The sequence below is a fragment of the Porites lutea genome, chromosome 4, assembly GCF_958299795.1.
Source record: "Porites lutea chromosome 4, jaPorLute2.1, whole genome shotgun sequence".
Taxonomy (NCBI): Eukaryota; Metazoa; Cnidaria; class Anthozoa; order Scleractinia; family Poritidae; genus Porites; species Porites lutea.
The window spans coordinates 48,082,075-48,102,693 of NC_133204.1; the positions used below are offsets into that span (position 1 = coordinate 48,082,075).

Consider the following 20,619-nt stretch of genomic DNA (forward strand, 5'->3'; position numbering starts at 1 on the left):
GCCAGTAAAAAACGGCAAGCAGACGATAAAGGGCGGGAAAATGGTCACGTTTTCATCCCCCTCTTTGCCGTTTGCCTTAAACGCGATGCTTTATGTGCCGTCATTGTAAAAGCAGTTATCACGTTTGATTCATTAACGTCCAGGAAAACAACCGTGTACTAGAAACAGTATAAGTACAGAGATGTCATCGATTCTCAAAAATGGTCGGTTGAGCACAACCAGTACAGATAAAAGGAGGGAGAAACCAAATTTCAGTGTATGTTTAGTCTAAAAATAGTGTCTGTTAACGGTGTAATACTGCTCAAAATGTTGAATTGCGTTAATAAAATTCAGGCTTGACGTGAAAATGTAAACAGGTATCTAACCGTCGTTATGATTTCCTTTACCATTATGATATTAAATAACAATTTCATTTCTCTGTTTTTTGTCAAACGCACTTTCCTTTCAAAATAGGGAAATTACAAACAGCGACTCATCTAAAGATGAAACTGACGATTTCAAGCCAAGTCTGCCCGGGAAAAAGCGGAAGTCTCAGAAACGTGTGACGTTTGAAAACATTGACAGCAGCGAGACAGTGGAAAAATCTTTTAATAAACGCAGACGACAGAAATCCGACATTCTAAACGGTCAAGAAAGCGAAGAGTTTCATTTAAATCCAAACCGTTGGAAGGAATCTGACATGAACGCGAGTGACATTGACCTTTGTGAGCTCCTAGCATCAATCCCGCGGGATCTCCCGAAAAAAGCACCAACCCCGGAAGAGCTAGAAATCTCTAATATGGCAAATAGACTCTCGGGCTACGATAACATGTCATTTGAAGATAAGATTGAGTATGCAACAATAATAAGGAAGAGCGAAGCAACCGGGCCTGAAGGGTCCAAAGACGCCCAACATGTTCTAATAAATGGAGTTGATAAGCATCATAAAGGCTCTAATGAAGACGGTCGGGCTGATCACGATGATGATGGGCAGGTCACGTGCCAAATGTGCGGCTTGTTTAAGAAACGAAACTAGTTTAGCCAGTGTGTTTTGTCAGTGGCAAAATGTGAGAGCAATGAGGTGGACTGGTGAATAGTATTGAACAGTGCTTGGTGGTGTGGGAAAAGAGGATATTACTTAGCCGCTGGAAGATAGGAAATTTCTTTTCGAATGCGCGAGAAGAAATTTCTTATGTACAAGCGGTCATGTAATTTTCTATGTATTATATAAACACCGATTGAATACCCAACTTTAAGATTTTTCTCGCTGCGAAAGGTGAGGTTTATTATGTAAACAATGAGCAACGGTGATTTTTTCACGTGTGGAAATTATAGCCGGGGTATTTCATTGGTGTTTATATAAAAAAAAAACACAGTAGCCCACCTTCTTCATGCTCCTTCATGACTGAAAACGCAATGGTGCGCTATCACATGTATGGAAACTGGGCATGTCCCCAAAATGCGATCTTTGCGGGGCATGTGACATGGACTCGATGTTTATGCCTTAGAACGGTTTCAGTTCTTATGAACTTAATTTCCTACAGTGCACTTGAATGAAAGTAGGTATTATGATACCAGCAGTATGGTAAGTTCCTTAGTGATTTAATTAAGCATTGAACTGATACCAGTAACTATAACGAAATGAATTTAGTCTGAATGTTTATTGTAATTTATTAAGCAAAGTCTAACACATATTTAACGGAGCAACTTATATTATTATGAGTAACTTACTTGAATGTAAATTTACATGTTATATTTGCAAAAGCAAGAAAAATTCGTACAGTCGAACAGTTACATTTCAAAGTAAGAGAAACAAAATAGTGATAATTATTGATTCAATTATATACTTTTGTATTTCAGTTATACTTTAACGCCATTCAAGTATATGTATGTGTAATCAAAGGCGATGGAAATTATCAGGATTTTTACAAAAGGGAAGTGAAATTATTTCCTAATTGCACGAAAAGTTACCATTTGATGATTACGTATTAATATCGCAGGTGACAAATTACTCTTACAATCGACAACTCCACGCACTGAAAAGTTCAGAACATAAATTTTGGCTTAAGTTGACAAGTTTCTAAATTTTTCGACAAAACATCTGTTAGAATCCATTTTGAGGTTGTCTTTCTTATTTTTAGGTTTTCTAAAGCGTCTTTTGCTGCCCTGACATCACCATTCACAACATTTTTCAAAAAAACTTCAACGCCATCTTGGCACTGAGACGTAATTTCGCGCCAAAATTAAGGAATAATTTGTCACCCATGGTATTAAAAGTAATTTATCGCAGTTAAATTAACCAAGTAGTTGTCTTTGTCCCTGGACTAGCTCCCAGACCTTAATGTTTCGGGAGATTACGGATCGAATTTCAACTTCTAAATGGTCTAGAAAAAGCCTACGAAGCTGGCGGGATTAGCGGGCGAATGCTGTAGTTTTTGTTGGCCCAGCCTCATGAAGACTGGGAGATAGTCAAATTCGCGGCTCGCTTCGGTTGGCGGCTCCGCTGCTTAGAAAGTACCCCAGCATAACAATTTCGTCAGCTTCGCAGGCTAGTCTAGAAACAAGAACGTTAATAATCAACAACATGGAGACGACTAGTGCAGGCTAACTTCAATGGGAAAAAACTATCCGATCGCAATTCCAAATTATGCCATAAACTTGCTTGTTATCTTGAACCTTTCCATGTTTTTGTGTTTTATTTATTGTGTTCGTTTGTTTGTTTGCCTAACCTTGGAAGCCTAGTTGCGAAGAGTTGATATTACAACAAGATAATTTCCAGGGTCAATATAATATGATTACGTTAAATTTCAAAAAGGCTGATTATTGTCTTACCCCATGTAAGCGAATCCAAGGCAGTCTTGGAATCTTGATTCCGCGCCGTGGATTCCAGATTTCAGGTATTGGATTTTTGATTCTGGATTCCAATCTTTATTGGGATCCGGATTCTTTACGCCATATTCTGGAATCCAAAGATCGGGATTTGGGATTCCACCAGAAAATTACCGATCCGGGACCTGGACTCCCTTACTGGGGCGATTTGTATGATGAGGTTGAGAAACTGACACATACGGAGAGTAAAAACAAAAACAACGGTTAATGGCATGTTGACAACCTATCTGAGACAAAATAGTTTTCGAGTATTGCATCAATAGCGATTATGTATTTATTACCCTTCGTAGTATAATACTGTAAAAGTTTGTAGTAACGTATACATTGAATAACAACACAAAAAAAAGAAGAAAAAAGTTGTAGTCATATTCAGTTCAGTTATTTCTTAAGAGGTCTTTCGGTGTCTTCGAGGTCGAAATATGAGGTCTCGTACTCCCGCTCTTCTACTTCTTCGTAACGGTACTGACGGTACTGAAGATAAACTCGTGATACACCACTTTAAATTTAGCTACAAAGACACAGAATGGCTGTACTGCTACTTCATTCTAAGAAGTTAACTGTAATTGTTAAATACGGACGCGGCTAGTATACGCACGGTCAATGAATCAGTCGTCGAACGCTTATGCCCATCAGTAGACCCAAGGGGATTCTTAGTTTTTGGATTTGAAAACTTCTGTAACATTTTGCTTGCTTCCCCTACCTTCATCTCCGTCTAAGCGATCACCTCGCTAGTAGATACCTACACCAGCTTGTCCCTGCATTATTTACGTAGTCAATAATAACTCTCTACACTGCGTGAAAATGAAAATATTCGGAGATGTTCGAGTTTAGAATACGTGATCATGACTCCCTAGAATCCTGAGGTATTCAAGGCGCACACCTCACGTGAAGTATGCTGAAATATTCAGCTCGAAAACACCCGAATATCCTTTGTTGAGTGTCATTCGTAGATTTCCCAAAACGCATACTTCAACAAATTTCATCGGCCAGTTATTGATGGTAACAATTTGTCCGTTATGATGAAAAAGATTGAAAACTTGAAAGATTGAAAACCGTTTTTAATATTACTTGATGTGGGTGGTTTCAAGAGTCTTGAAACGGTCCTTTATTTATTTCTGGGGAGAAATCATCTTCCTAAGGTTTTTAAAAGTTTCTTGAGTGTTCATATTAAATTGCAAGAAGTTTAACATGGCACACAGAGATCGGCAAATATGTTAAATATTTGCATTTAAAATTATTTTAGATGCAGTGACATAAATTGATTTGAAGTAGTCCATGTTATAATTATATAACATCCATACAAAAAAAATGAAAACAAACGGAACACTCTGTCAACTCCCCGACCTACGTGGCGGCGCAACTCACCAATTTCGCAAAGCAGGAGCGCGAAATGCCCCTGGGTCAGCTGCATGGGAGGACTCGCACCGGCCCCAAAGCCTTGAACGCTGCCGCGCATTTGATGAGAACCTTTTTAATATCTTTGACTGACTTACTAGAAGAAGGTTGAAACTGTCTGTATATATATGACAAATTGGTATTCTCAACCATTGTGGTACTCCGAAAACGGAATTGCGCATGCCCAGATTGCTTTCTTTTACATAATTTTTTTGATAACGCAGCGTCACATGTGATTATCTAAAATTTCGTTACCTGTACTTGACGCTTTCGAGAGCTCATCAGCGTCGATTCTTTCGTTTCGTTTGGGATTCTTAGATAAGTCAAATTTATTGAAAAATATGTACCGGACTGCCCGGCAGTCGACCTGAAAAAAGTTCTAAGTGTCACAAAGCATGGTTTCGTTTTCTGAGCCCAGCGCAAGGCAAACGCTATACTTGAGATCTATTACACATTTCAGAAGCGCTTGACTTTTCTTAATCGACATATGATAGTTAAGATTAGCTTGTTTTTTCGATTTGTGAAATTTACTGAGAATATATAGGACCGCCGGTCATTCAGCGTTTTGAAAACATCGACTGGTTACCGGCCATATAGCCACAGCGTTCAAAATATGATCGAGTCATTTCATATCCATTCATCCATGTCATTTCCACTATTAGTATTGCATCCGATCAATCGCAAAGGTCAGGATTCGATTCGCGGTCAAGCCTTAATTTTTCAGGTACCTTTTACTAGGATTCTCAAGGATCTCTCTAAAGATATTTAAATATCCTAGAAGATCCTCAACAGATTTTCACCAAGGTATGACAGAATGCGTTTCCGTCATGTTTCCGCGTGGGAAACGAACGATGTTTCCGCCACATTTCTTTTATCACATTTCCCTTCTTTCTTGTTTCCGTTACGTATTTTTTCCTTTTCTTTTGATTGCGAGATCAATATTTCAGAAATTTTGCCTTTGCGAACAATCAAGGTGAATAAAGGTAAATTTACTTTTGAGATAGCGCCATTACTCGGTTCTCTATTACTCGCGCGCGTTACATTACAGACTGTGAGGTGTGCGAGGTTGCCATTACTTTCGATTGTAAGTGATAAAAATCGCAGAGAATACTAACAGCTGCCGATATTTGCAAGATTGATCTCAATGAGTGCTTGCGTAAAAATAGAATGATCCACCCCTTTTTGTAGAGTGAGAAAATAAAAGAGAATGGGGCCTAGAAAAGAGCGGAATGCTTGTCAGCGGACTTTTCTTCTGCTCATGCTCATTGCCGTCGTTCTTTTTGGCGTCCATTTTGAAAGTGATCACAACGGCTTCAAATTGGTTTCAAACTTGCCAGCTTCTTTAGGCTCTAGGAGCGTGGAGTCTGTTTATTTGTGCTTCCCGATAGCACCACAAAACATCTAAGGGTTGTTATGTATATTTAACGACCTATCGAGGTTCAGTAATCGATCACTCCCTTGTAAGGCGACTCTTTTCTTACAAGGTTGAGCAGAATGTGAGACAAAAACCTCGTGATGCGCAAGTTTTATTTGAAAGTTGGAGTGTTTGATTGTGCTAAGGCTATCCAAGACGGAAGATGTTGATGGAGAATACACAGAATACAGATAGTAAGACGAGGTAAGCTGCTCTGGTACTGATCAATAACTAGTACTTAGCAAGTTTAAGGAGCTGTGTCACGAAATTTATCAAAATTTCAGCAGCGGGAACCACCACCACCTCAGTGAAACAAAAAAAACATATCTGCTCAAAACATGAACAGGACGTTTAAGTAACAAAGCAAAGAGCAAGAGTGAGTACAAATATAGATTGTTGTTTTTGTTAAAATGAGGAACAGATGGACATGATGGACTTTTAATAAAGAAAATTGAAAAGGATGGTAATTGTTCCTTTTGAAATTTGTTAGCCTAACAGTTTTCCAAATTTCATTTTTGTGGTCTGTAGAGTTTGATGCTTGGGAGACATATTTGTTGACACAAAGCTGTGACTGACAAGTAAGTTTGTGGCAAATACAGACATGTACGTGTAATTGACATTATTAAAAGAATGATCCAGACAATACTAAATATTGTGACACAGCCTCTTTAAGTCTTCATTTCAGTTGCCTGCGCCGCAGACGCTCTAAGCCTTCTGTATAGAGCATTCGTGAATTAGTGCACATTATTGTGTTCGAATCCCACAGAGTCGCAAGGACATATGTCAGCATTTTTGATTGGCTACTTTCTTATGCAGCTTGTGATTAGTCTGATTTTAATTAAGTGTTGACAGGCCCAACACGACTAATAGCTCATGACAAGAGAGACTGAGCTTGTGATAGTGTGAAAAGTGACCTTAGAGTGAGCTTGAACAAGAGAGGTTTTTCTTGCTCTCTTTTTGCATAGTTTATGCAGTGCATGGAGTATCATACACTTTGACTGAGCAAAGATTTTTTTGGTCGCTTCGAGTCTCACATTTAGAGGTTATGAAGCTGGTCTGTTCTATGCATATTGAGTAATTTTGTTTCTGCAGATGTTTTCTGACAGGATATGATCACATGCAGTTTACCATAAAATGATTTTGGTTTACCTGTGTTTTAAGCCTTATGCTTTTTTATTGCGGCTAAATAACCTTAGTTTCTTTGGTTTTCTCCTAAATGCCTGGGCCTGAATAGCTACATGTGTGTAATTTTTTTTTTTTTTTTGGCGGTGAATATCATGACAGGGCCCAAAGTTAACGACTAACTGGTCGCAAATGCGACTGGATTTTTGGTTGTGTGTCTAAAAATTGATGTGTAATCGCACCTGTGCACCATAAAACCCAAAGCACAGTGCGACTGACTTGCTTCCGACTATACTTATGAACTCGAACCAGATAAGACGGTGTATGTTTAATTGGTCTTTTCTCCCAAAGGATTCCACGAAATCGAATATTATTTTTCGTTTCAATGTTTTACTTCATCCCAGACTCTTCTGTTTTGTAATAAACACCTGTGACACATGCAAATATATGCTACGAACAAAACACGTGCTTTTTGTGCAATGGACGATCATGTCGAACGAACAGTTTTAAGGTCAATCAAAACAAAAACAGTGCGGATTAAGAGCCTTTTATTCCAGGTAAGAAAGTTTTTAAGTCATAACCCAGGTACATGTAAGTCATTGCGCATTTAACAAATTCATTAAAGATTAACTTTCATTCTCGTTCAACACACTCGTTGTTGTCAGTTTTGAATTTTTTTTTTCTTTAGTCACATGTGTACTGTCGAAAAGAGAAATTAGTATTAAAAATCACGACGGTATTGCTGCGCAGCAAATCGGCTGTGTTTTACCAATCAGAGGACTGAAAGTAACAAACTGTGAAAGTGACAAACTGAAGATGACAAATAAACGTGACACTGTTACGCTTTTTACTTTTTCTTTTGAAACAGATGCTCCCAACATTATAAACTGTGCTCCTAAAATTTTCAGCTGTGCGCCTAAAATTTTGGCAGTGCACCTAAAAATTTACATCTGATAGCACAAGTGCTCCCAAACTCAAATTTAAACTTTGAGCCCTGCGTGATTTCCTGATTTGTTTTGATGCTAGAACTGTCGGCTAGATTGCAGAATACACGGCAGTACATCTGCAGCGATTAGAAGAAGCTGGAAAACCAGTCAGCAAATTTACAAGCAAATTCTGGCCTAGAAGGAATTCTCTCAAAGCATTTTTGTTCTTCAGAAGAAGGCTTTAAAGTTCGAACTGCTCTTTCATTGTTTACAGTAAACGATCCTTGCCAACTCCCTTCTGTGAATTTTGACAAGTCACTGCGCCCAGCCATCATGCACACGTACGAATTAGGCCAATCATGAGGCACATAAGAAACTCGCCATTCAGAAACGCTCACAAATATCCTTGCGACTCTGCTAAATATTGGAATGTGTTTTCGTGCACTAATTCACTAACACACTATGCAAATGGTTTAGATGACTATGTGGGCCAGATGCAATGCAGGCTACATTTTAGTGGACAGCAGAAAGTTCTCTCAAAGCAAGCAGGATCATGGAACTTAATTTCAGTCACAAGTTACAGTGCTGTATGCTTAGTCAATCAAGTCAAGTTCTGCAAAATGTAAATCTTGAAATACATGTACTACTTCCATGCTAAAAACAAAAAAAATTTCCAGTTGCCTAATATTAGTATTTATTATATTATACCACTACATGTGAAATTTCTACAATTTGATTGGCTTAGAGCAGTGGTATTTCAGCTTAATTTGAAATAGCTACATGTGAAAATTACAAACCTTTTGCGGGTAGTGGTATAAACAAATAATAGCATGATTTGTACGTGATATTTGGCATAAATACCACTCGTGATATTTCAAAATAAATTGTCTCAAATTTCACTCGCCTAACGGCTCGTGAAATTACGTATAACAATTTCGAAATATCACTCGTGGTATTTATGCCAAATATCACTACAAATCATGCTATTACCTATACAAATTATGGCTGGTACTTTGAGTGGGCAAGATGAAGCATACCTTGCATTCTAATTGGCTAACCAAGCAGGCAAGATGGGACTAAAATGGGACTCCCTGTAGCTCTGGGCGAGTGCTTTGTCTTATCTATTTTTAATTTTGCTCTAGCCATGAATTTGGATTCCGTTGACTCCTCTATCAGATTAGAAGCGAAATACAATCAAAGATTAATGGAACAGGAATGCTGCAAGCTACTAGGTCTCCAGCCGAGAAGGCAGACTAAAAGTCCTAGTTCTTGTCAGCTGGATACCCTTTTTTTTTGGTTACTAGGAGTGTGAGACTTGTTATGTTTGTCAAGGTTGTTTTTATTTTTAATGACAGCTCTGTATTATGTACAATGTAGCTTGATACCTCATCAGTAATACTATTATTAGTGTTGCAGTTGTAATTTTAGTGGAGTATGGTTTTGTACAAACAAAAAATTCCACTTTGTTCGCTTTAGGCAGATGTGCATCTTTTTCATAACAACTTGTCATTGAACAGACAATACAAGCTGAGGAAAGGTATGATTGTTTTTTTTTTCCTGTGCTGTGATTATCCAAGAATAGTTGAACTGTCAAAATAATGTAGCTTAAGGTGACTTCCTACAGTTTTCAGAAGGTAATCATTCCTAAATCCGTAAGTTTCTGCTATGGTGCTTTTTACTGCCTACAAAAAAAATTGTTAAATTTTCAAAGAGAGTTATACAGGTAGTAACTCTTATCCTTGATTATTGTTTTACTAGCAGCCTCATTCAATAACTGTTAATTAGTTTGATGTTTCTAGTGCTCTCTCACCACACAACATGTCTGTGCGACACCATTTGGAAGAGCAGATACACTGTAGTTAACAAAGATAAGGGTTATCCCATTAAGACAGTCAAGTATAAGTCTTATTATGAAAAATAATATGGTACCTGTGTTGACTGGCATGTGGTTAAGAGTACAATAATTTGCAATTGTTACTGGATTTTACTTTGTATAAATTGGTCAAAGAGGGACTTGCCTAGACTGAAGGCCTAGGTGGATAACACCCTCGAAGATTTGTTTTATTATTCATTCTAAATACTTCCAACTTAAAAGATCCTTTATACAGCTGTACCTTGATCAATGACAAGCTCCCAGCTCCTATTGAAATGATGAATATATAAATTTCAGATACTGGAAAAGTGGAATGAAGGATATTAATTGCAATCAAGATCATCACAGTAGGTCTTTGCATTTATTCCTTTATTCTGTATTCCAATATATGAAACTTGTATGTTCATCATTTCATCTTTACCTTTCCTGGGTATATTACAAACCAATTTTAATGACCTGACTCGCAACTTTAACTGCGATGTTCTTCCCTACATTTATAATATTATTCTAAAAGATATTCTTCAAATAGCATTTGCCATCCATTGAATGGTATTTTTACTATTGTTGCTATGTTTTTAGAAAGTAGTTAGGTTTTTTCTACTGTGAATGAAATCTTTTCAATTTGTGATTTTCTTCAGCTCAACCAAAAACAGCTGAGCTACCATGCTTTCATTCCCTTGTTCTGAACAGTTATCCGTAAAAGTGACTCATTTTTCATACATCTTCCAAATTTGGTCAACAGTTGTTGGTTGTGAAGGATTAGTGTGGGGATTTTCCAATTTGAAATGGAGAAATATTTTGAATGAATAATAATATTTTATTTGGCATTAACCTTTCATGCAACTCAACGCAATTAACTAGTGCAAAGTTATGCACAATAGTGTTGTTGCCATTCTGTGTTACTTAAGGTTATCGGATACCTTCAGCATGGGTCCCCAGCTTACTCACATACAAGTGTGGTAGGGCTTCCCAGTTAAACTGCAAATACCTTAAACCATACATGTATATCAATAATTTAAAGCTTTATTGAACTGGCTGTCTTTATAAACCAACAGTTTTAAAAGAGTTCACTGTCGATTTTCTTCTGTTTTTTTTTTTTTCTCTTAAGTTGCATGATTGTACAAATATAGATACTGTTTCAGCTAAAAGTCAAAGGGAAATTGTTCAATGGACCTAAAATTTTGAGGAATGTTTCTTTAATTAGTAAGCAACAAACATGTGTTGGGGGAATTTTGTGTTTCTTAAAACTTTGTTGTAGAAAGGAATTTTTGTATAATTATCCAAATTTTTTTAGCCCTATTTACAAATTTTTCTGTAACTTTTCACCACAATCGAAATGGGAAAACCCCGACAAGTTTTAACCGCTTTGACTTCCAAAAGAATAGAACCAATTAAATTAATGAAAAACAAAAATCACTTTGAATTTTAGCTTTGGAAAAGTGATTTGGGTTCACATTAAAAGAATCATAAAAAATTGACAGCGCAAGTATTTTTAAAAAGATCTTGGTCTAGATAGCAGTTCACTAAGCTTTTTTTTTGAAATAGGGTTTTAGGTGTCTACAGTTTAACTAGAATACACTAGATCACTTGCACGTAAGACGTCCCTGAAGGTACAATGTATCTGGTAACCTTAAGTTCTTTGCAGTTACTCAGAAACCTTAAAAAGCTATGCATACCTGTACATGCATTCAGCTGAGTGAAACTATGGATGAAGCTGGTCTGATTTGATATTATAATACTTAAAATGACACTCTTTTCTCTTTTATTTGCAGGTGCCATTGTTAGGTACTACAAAACAAAAAGAAATTTTTACCTACAGTCACTTCCTGAAAACCAACAAAAAACAAAACAAGACAACAAAGTATGTTCGAGAAGGAAAAGGGTATGTTCACTTGAACTTCTTTTATTTCGTAAGCCACTGTATGTGTAAAAAGCATCAACCAATAATAAATCTGTACGGTGCCAAATTACAGTTAACAGCAGTTTTGACTTTGAAACGACCAAGTAGATCATCACCCATAAGCCCCTATTACATCTCTTTTAGACAAAAGAATATTTAACTGCAGGCTTAACTGTAATAGCAGCTGTAAGTTTTAGTTGCAGCAAAATATTTTACCCACAAGTAAATGATTAATAAAATAAATTTATTGTGGACATTTTTTTCTGCAATTATAGGAATTAAGACCTTTGCATAAAAACGAGTCCTAGTACAGGGCATATATGTAGCCTGATTTTAATGTGAATTTTAAAATCTCCTTCAGCCTTTGAGTGCACGAGTTAAAGTGGAGGTCCCCTAGGGCCAATAAATTAATGAGCAGACTCCAAGGAAGAATCGATCAATCAAGAGAAGAGGAAGTGCGACCACATGTGCTAAGAGTCAAGGGACCTCTCTCAGAAGGTGGAAGAGCATGCAGAAGAGGTTAATCTGAACACAACTCAGAGCTGGAGGAGAAAGAGGAGGTGTAGACAGAACTTCCTGTGGCATCACCACCCAGGAGGAGAAAAAGATACCATCATTTTGGAAGTGATGACTCTGAAACTGATTAACTCTTTCATCCTAACAGGCTTCTTAGGGCTATTTTTTAATCAGTTTATTCTGTAACATACTGAGAATAGTATTGCTTGATAAATTTTCTTCCTCTTTATTTCTTTCGATGTTAGGATTTCATCCTAACTTTATAAATAGAAACAATGAATTATTTCTACTGCAGCAGTATTGCTCACATATGAATAGCAATATTATTACTATATAAACAAACTTTTGAAGTTTTTCATTCCAACATAAAAAAAAATCCTAAGTAAGTGCATGTATTTATAAACTAAAGCTGATTTGCCAAGCAAGGATTACTATTCAGCACTGGAGCTTTCTTGGATGGTTTTTAAGAAGTTTTGTCCCTTTTAAGGTTGATGAAAGAGACATCGTCATCTCTTTTTGAAATTATCCAGGAGGAAACTTTTAATCAATGGCAAAGGAAAAACCAGGACAATTTTAAATAGCATTTTTTACAATTAGTTAATACTGTATAAATAACTAAATTGTTAATTTTCATTAAATAAAGTTTTGTTGGCTGATAGTTACAATGTCTTCCTTCATTGAACTGCACGAGACAAAAAGTAGTCCACGGAGACGTTCTTAGGGCTTCGTCATGCGTTCCTTCCCCAAGGAGCGCGAGGCGAAGTCCCAAGAACGTCTGCTATAGAGGCTAGACAAAAAGGACACTCCTGTGCTCCGCGTAGATAGATCTAAGTATAGACCCGATGGAAAGGTGAATCCTTTAAGACCAAAACATCTGAACGTCTCAAAAGCGTAATCATCCAATAATATATAAAACAAGTTCATGTTCAAGAATATGCAAACTGAATTTCAGGAACGATATACGCATTTCTAGCCATATTCTTGAATGCGAAGGGTGTTCGTAGTTGTTCGAGTTTGAATACTGCAGAATACCAACGTTATGCAACGTCATGGGTTCGCAAACGCGGCGAACACTTGAGATTTGCGTTAGTATTCGGGCGTGTTCGCGTCTGGTAAACCGTTCGTCACTGTCGTGTTCGCGTCGCATGCGGACTCGAAAATTTGTGGTCATACTGAGATGTTCCAATGACAAATGATCATTATTGTTCGAAGCTGGTCAATATTGATCTTTTTAGAAAAGGATTCGGGAGTATGCCGTTTAGAATGCTTCATAGTATTCTAGGGTATTCTATTTGAATTTGGAAAAACAGTCCGGATTCTAAGTAGAATATTCTAGGTGTACGTCGCGTCATGCGTGCTTGAATACCTCAGGATATTATCGTACACTCCAGGTGTGCCTATCCGTATTCGGGCAAATTCGGTCACGAATATGTGCCTTTTTGCGCAGTGCTATTAGTCGGGGCTTGAGGGTATGTTCTTGCTATGTCAAATCTGGTACCCAGATCTCAATGTCGTCTTGTCGGTGGTCTGTTTGTAGGCCCGATTGTCAGAGATTTGGTTTCAAGGTTGCACAGTTTCCGTCTCAGAAACAGGTGACTAGTTTTTTTTCTTTTTATTTTCCTAATTTATTCATTGCTCTGGGATCACCACGTAGTCGCTACCTTATAAAAAGTGAAGAAATTATGAAAGGCTATCCACTACCATCAAATGAAAATTATCCAAATAGAAATGGGCATATATTTACTCTTCATTTAAAACTAAAGATGAGTGACCCTTTGGACTGTAAACATGACACTAACCCCAAGGGGTGTGTTCTGTGAGGTATACGTAAACTGACTACATACATTGCCTTTTTTTTTTTTTCACTTATTGACTAAAAGCTGTAAATGGAGGTACCATGCTTAGCTCTTAAAATGAAACTCTTTCGCAATACTGAAAGCCACGGTTTCGGATCAGACTACCGGGGTGTTTGCCTTGACTGGAGCTGTTCAGCTCACATAAGTTCTCGCCATTTGATACTGAGTCGTAGTTGTGTTTATAGTTATATGACTTACAGCCCCCACCATAAATTAAACAGTCAATTGCACAAGCCAGTTCATTCTGAACCAATCTGATTGACACCCGATGATGGACTAGTTGGTGATCGTGCCTTCGCACTCGGCAGCGGAACTCGGCATTTCGAAACACATTACCTGTAGTGGAAAAAGAAATGGGCGCCATTAAGGTGGCTCTTTAAGGGTTTGCAATATTTTCAGCACCTTAGATTAATACTTCGAAGGTTTTTTATATGATGCATTCCAATGGTTATACAACACATTAAGGCCATTCTTGTACACAATACTGAATTATAGTAGCAACGAGAGAACCTTTTGCAAACACCAAAATTTTAAATCAAGGCTTGCAACTGAAAGAAATGTTTCGAAAATTAAAGATGGCGCTGAACCGCTTGGATGTTTGATAGAAATTAAATCTTGACGACACAAGTTGCGATTCTACACAAACCGAGGGGTATGATCGAATTTTTTACCCTCCTCTTCCCGGGCATAAGAAATTTCTCATACCTCTATATTTTTTACAGATTAGACCGCATTCCTTGTTGCATTTTCCAAAATACCACAGACCATCTACGCCACGGTGCACGCATGAGTTATTGTTGTTTTCCTCCCCGTAACTTCCGTTCAGTTTTGAAAAACTCCAAACATTTCCATCTACCCAAGAAGGCTTAGAGCTCCCAGTGTTGTTTTGTAATCCGATGTGTAGACATGAGGAGACCTTTTTCTTTTTCATTGCATCTTCAAGGAAGTCATACTCTTCTTGGCTTCCGATGCTCACCAGATTTCCGAGCAATGAGTCGCAAATTCTCTTGGCCTCCGCCCAGATTTGCTTCCCGTTAGCATTGATATAATAGCAGAATTGGAGATTGGCAATCCAAGAGCCACCACATCCTCTGTTTGACAAATGCAGGCCTACCAGAATCATGATTCAGAATCAAATAAGGATTTGTCGGAGGTGTCTTTGGTTAACAGTACGAAGCCTTCAAATATGCCTGGACACTTTATGCAGGACCATTACCAACATATATAATGGGAGATTTAAGATAAGTCCTTAAGAAAATTGTGTGAAAACTGTTAACCTATTGGTTTGTCTTTTGCCCTAACTATGATGGTCTGGAAACCCCTTGTCCCCCATAAGCCCGAGTGGCATTGTAATAAAAGCACATGGTCAGAGAAATCAATATTGTGTTGTGTTGTTGTTCGTTTCTGACCCTTCTTTTCGAGACTGTTGTTTTTCTTGCCCATCAAGGACGACAGTGGAGTCATAACGTATCGGGGATCCAAAAAACGGCCATAGACGACGTAATGATGTACTGGTTGACTTCTTTTGTCGCCAAACGGTAACACAATCTTTGCTTGACATTCGTGCTTCAAATCGCCTTACTTAGAGAATCCAAGACAATCTTGGATTCTGGATTCCACTCCGTGGATTCCAGATTCCAGGTACTGGATTCCAGTCAGTAGAACGTGGATTCTGGATTCCAATCGTTAGTGGGATCCGGATTCCTTGGGCTGTATTCCGGATTCCAAAGCCCAGGATTCCGGCTTCCACACGCAAAAATTTCGTGGATTCCGGAATCCTGATTTTCGATTCAAAATTCCACTTTCTAATGACATTAACCTCAATTTTTTTTAAATTTTTAAAGGAGGGGTGGGGAAGAATAGAGTACCGTATACATAATTCCAAACTTGAATTTACTTAATAATTGCAATTGGGTACAAATGGAGTACAGAAAAAGTAATGATATTGTGACATCACTGCACTGTTAGGCCTGTGTTACCTTGCATTATAGTTGATAAATCTTGAATTGTTTTGTTGTCTAAAGCATAATGCCAGATGATCACTCTAGAAAACCTCAAGGAAGAATATGATTGAAGGCCGCCTATTTTCATTGCCCAATCGCAACTGCAACTTGCATCAGCACAAATAAAATTAATCTCCTCTTTTTGTATATTCTCCAACCTACAGAGAGTAATTCAAGAGAGAATATCATCAGTGATCGTGGTATTAGGGGAGCAAGTAGCGCAGTTTTGAGAAAAGAGGCGTCCACCAATAGAACAGACGTTAAGGCGCCATAGATTTTAATATTGATTCAGTCTCTTTTTTGTCCCCAGAGGTTTTTTCCGGATGGTACTCCACTTTTCGTCTAGCTCTCCTCAAAGCCAACACTTCTAAATTAAAACTTTGACTTGCAACGCTCAAAAAACTCGCAGAACTAGTTCTTCACAGCTTTTTGTTTTTCGCCGTTAATTTACGTCAAATTACATTTGATTCGGTTCTGTATCATTTACGGCAAAGACCTCAATACATATCAACACTGCAGTACCTTGTACCATTTAAGAAGAGATAAACGTCACCAGTGTTGTTCCAAGTCAGCGTCACAAGATGCCATTCCCTGACACCAATGGTTGCATTCCCACTTACTATGGTCCATATTTTTCTTAATTCCATGCTTTTTATTGTGGCTACAATTTCACTTTCATTTGTAAGAATAAGGTTAAGCCCACAATCACCGCTACCAAATTCAAATAAACGTTGGTGTGAGTTAGCCTCGCAAAAAGCCACCCAGAATGAAATTGTGAATCCAGTTTGGTTGCAGTATTTCACGTCCGCATAACAGGAGTTTTCTCTCCAGCCTAAATCAATCCATGTGTCTTTATCGTACAGATCGAGCCCAAGCTGAGGAGAGGACCACTTCATTTCAACCTTTCCTGAAAATAAAATCACTCTTATTAATCATTTTTCGGGGGAGGGGCGGTTCCGTTTTGTTTTTGATGTTGTTTGCATGTTTGATTTTCCAAATAATGTTTTTCTGAGACAATTATAATTATGCTTAAATAGTTTGGATGCTCCCTAACTCCTTTGCGGGAAAATGGAGATTTTTCTGAAGGTATAGCTCGAACATCAGTGAAATTGAGGGGGCAGGTAATATACATTACCTTTGAGTGTTCCATGCCATCTTCCCTGGACAGGATATCCCACGTGATCATAGACACGTGAATACCAAATCTCATTTAAGGGCCAGTAGTGATCGGCCCCATCAGGATATATTCCGTGGGTGGCCGCAACCAAAACAAGAACCTAAAAAATGAAGGATTTTAAACATAAGTTATGTTTTGTGCACAGAAATGGCCCTCTTATTCTTACAAAAAATACTATGAATAATAACTCTAGCCAACCATTACAGGGAGACCAATTATCTCCGGCTGCGATGGTCCAACAGAAAGAATCTCCTCTTTTGTTGATACATTACTGCAACCAATATCAAAAATACAGAAATCATACCTTAAAGATACCACCGACTTTATAAATTTTATTGAAAACGCAAAGGTGAAAAAACGAACACTTCTTGTTTCGATGGACGTCACAAGTCTTTACACAAATATACCACAAAACGAGGGCATTGAAATTGTCTGCAAAGCATATGAAAACTTCTACAAAGACAACCCTCCTATTCCTACACATTACCTGAGGGAAATGCTTAGACTAATCCTCAAAGAAAATTCTTTCCAGTTCCATGGAAAACACTACTTACAAACCCATGGCACTGCAATGGGTACAAAGACAGCAGTTTCTTTTGCCAACATTTTCATGGCACATATTAAAACGACAATTCTAAGCAGAACCGTTTTTAAACCTACAGTTTGGAAACGCTACATTGACGATATCTTTTCCCTATGGGACATCAGTAAACCAGACATCGAAGCCTTCATCGAACAAGCGAACTTACATCACCCAACTATCAAATTCACGGCCGAAATATCTGACACTGAGACTGTGTTTTTAGACACGATTGTATACAAAGGAACAAGATTCAAGGAAAAATCTATCCTTGATGTAAAGACACATTTTAAGAAAACGGAAACCCTCCAGTACACACATTTCACCTCTTGTCACCCGCCGAGTGTTAAAACAGGATTTGTCAAACGAGAAGCCTTGAGAATCCTACGAACAAACTCCTCAAAAACTACGTTTGAGGAAAATATTTCAAATTTCAAAATACGCTTGATTAACAGAGGCTACCCACAAACTATGATAGAAAACCTTCTATCAGATATAAAGTTCACAGAGAGGGAGTCTGCTCTCCTGAAACACAACAACAAAGAGGAAAAAGAAATATTGCCTTTTGTGACACAGTACCAGCCCTCAGTGTCTACTTTAAAAGAAGTTTTAATGAAAAACTGTAATCTTATACAAAACCAACCGTTACTTCGCCAAATTTTCAAAGAACCACCTATCATTTCCTACAAGAAAGGAAAATCCCTAAAGGACATGCTCGTTAGAGCTAAAATATAAAAGGTTTACACAAGGTTTCACGCCGGTATAGATGTGCGGCCTGTCACCCCTTGCATTTTCTCATTTAAACATAAGTTATGTTTTGTGCACAGAAATGGCCCTCTTATTCTTACAAAAAATTCTATGAATAATAAATCTCTGCCTCCTTTTTTGCAACAAAGGAAATAGCAGACGTCTGCACACAGGCTGATTTGAATGGAATTAGCAACTGGGTTACATATATTGTGGAACTGTCAATATCGTGCATGCTACCGATTGGTAAGGAGAGGTTTCTACAGTTACCAATATAGCTAGTAGCTACGCAGATTTCCACAATATCAATAGTAACATATTTCATTTATAGCCTGCCTGGAGCCCTTTTTTGCTTTTTTTGTTGTTGTTGTTTTTTTTTTAAGGGCGAAGGGAGAGCGACTGGGATGGAGGCTATTTTATCTATTTTATCTTAAGTTGGAGGGATGTTTTTGGCACTCATAATGTAAGTTTCAGGCTAATAATTAATTACGGAAATCCTTTAGTTGATTACAGTTCAGAACCCCTCCACAACGGCCACCTCGAGGACGGAAGAAAGTGACCGTTGTAAAGAGATTTAAACAAAGTCAATGTATGGATAATAAGTCCACCAGGACAAAAAATAGTGGCCGTTTGTGGAGGTTAGACTATATCTGGCTGTTGTTCAGAGGTGGCCGTTAGCGGAGATTTCCCAGTGAATGTGGGTTTAATATATTATCACACAGTCGACTCTCTTTTATTTCCTGGTCCTGCATTACATGTAGTTTGTACTGTACACAAACCTCCACCTCGACGTATGTCGTTCTTTTCATGATCTCCATTACAAGTGCGATATATCAACACCTCTGATGACGTAAAGATGAAACCTCTAGAAGAATAAGAATAACATTGGCATGTATCATTTGTATACACTTCTTGCCATGGTGTGAAGGTTGTTGGCACCTAAGTAGCTCTAAGTCAATAAAAAATATGTATTGACGATCATATTTAACAATTATTCCTCGAGCCTGAATGGGTCAATAGCCCATGAGGCCGAAGGCCGAATGGGCTATTGACTCAGAGGCCATGAGGGCAAGAGAAATAATTGTTTTAGTAAAATCTAACTAGTTGGTCAAAGATATCGAGAATAAAAATTTTTTAGCTAGTTAAAGGCAGACTTTAATCCTTTTTTGCCGCCAAAAAAGCCCGCGCTTTTTGCTACTAGTGGGCTATAACATATAGCCTAGTAGTAGCTCAACCAATCAGAACGCAGCATTGATAATAGACCACCAGTTGGATTTTACTAATGAATGATATTTTAGGCTTATTATTGGGCTACCTCTGGCAAAGCCTGTTAAAACAGGCTTTGCCACTTTAAAAAGTTAAAAATGAGCTAGAGCTTTCTTCGGAAAAAACAAAATCGATGATGGGCCACCCAGAAGGCATTGCGTGTCTTACATTCTGCATGCATGCAATAGGGCCGTTCATTTGACTTTTCTCGGTAGAGACCGGTAGAGAGAGGGTCAAAAAATTTAAAAAAAACTTCGCCACACGGATTACTCCTCTCCCCCTTGGTTTATCTAACTTGATCAACAAACGCTCTATCGCTATCTTTCTATTTCTTGGGATAGGACTTGTTAGGACTTAAGCTATACACTTAGAATAGAAAATGTTAGACCACTGCAGTCCTGCAATATCGTCTATTAAAGGCGTCTTGTTGAGAAATTATTTAGGCGGGATTCAGGATCAAATATAAGCTGTTACTAGCAGTATACAGTTGAAAAGTCTCGATCTACGTAACAAATGACTGAAATGAACGGAAGACGAACAGTAAAAGGTCGTTTAGATTTTAATGGGCAGGAAAGCCGGTGTGAAAACCTATTCATTCAAAAATATTTTATCATGATGATATTTATGTTTTGCAGAAGTCAGTATATCGCATACGCTCGTATCTGAAGAATCATGGAGGTCTCGGAGGGTGTTATCCACCTAATCGGCCTCGGCTGATGAAATAATTCTCCAGATATCGATCATTCTCAGCCTTATCCAATAATTTCATAGAATAGTTAAGTGAACAATGTAAGATAACGATAATAGCACTTGAGAAAAGGGATACTCACAGTCGAACATGACACTTCTGCTTAAACAATTAAAGCTTGAATGAAAGAAAGAAGAAGAAGCAACAGCCATACTTTCCTCGTAGTAGTCGGTTTCTTATTTTTAGACGTTAGGGGTTCATTTAATTTATGATCAAAATTTTTTTTCC

The 20,619-nt window shown here is 37.9% G+C and overlaps 2 protein-coding genes and 1 long non-coding RNA gene across 4 annotated transcripts in view; 2 read left to right on the plus strand and 1 right to left on the minus strand.

The window, feature by feature from the left end:
* LOC140934792 (uncharacterized) overlaps window positions 1–3,287 on the plus strand; it is a 37,596-nt gene extending 34,309 nt beyond the window's left edge. The window contains exon 23 of the mRNA XM_073384358.1: window positions 454–3,287. Within this exon, the coding sequence (XP_073240459.1) occupies window positions 454–1,015 (562 nt within the window). The 3' untranslated portion in view covers window positions 1,016–3,287. The remainder of the gene's footprint in view (window positions 1–453) is intronic.
* Window positions 3,288–5,129: 1,842 nt separating this feature from the next.
* Window positions 5,130–12,672, plus strand: LOC140936006 (uncharacterized). Of its 2 annotated transcripts, XR_012165283.1 has the most exons (6): window positions 5,130–5,881; window positions 6,206–6,255; window positions 9,202–9,262; window positions 9,896–9,945; window positions 11,371–11,480; window positions 11,860–12,672. It is a non-coding gene; the product is annotated as an uncharacterized lncRNA (long non-coding RNA). The 2 variants fall into 2 exon arrangements; XR_012165282.1 differs by lacking the exon at window positions 9,896–9,945.
* A 1,235-nt stretch (window positions 12,673–13,907) lies between these two features.
* On the minus strand, window positions 13,908–19,242 carry LOC140936007 (uncharacterized). Its single transcript, XM_073385587.1, has 6 exons — window positions 19,157–19,242; window positions 17,009–17,150; window positions 16,396–16,780; window positions 15,850–16,031; window positions 14,576–14,980; window positions 13,908–14,206 (listed from the first exon to the last, which is right to left on the minus strand). Exons 1-6 carry the CDS (start codon window positions 19,193–19,195, stop codon window positions 13,923–13,925), a joined length of 1,437 nt encoding a protein of 478 aa, XP_073241688.1. The 5' UTR covers window positions 19,196–19,242; the 3' UTR covers window positions 13,908–13,922.
* Window positions 19,243–20,619: the final 1,377 nt, after the last annotated feature.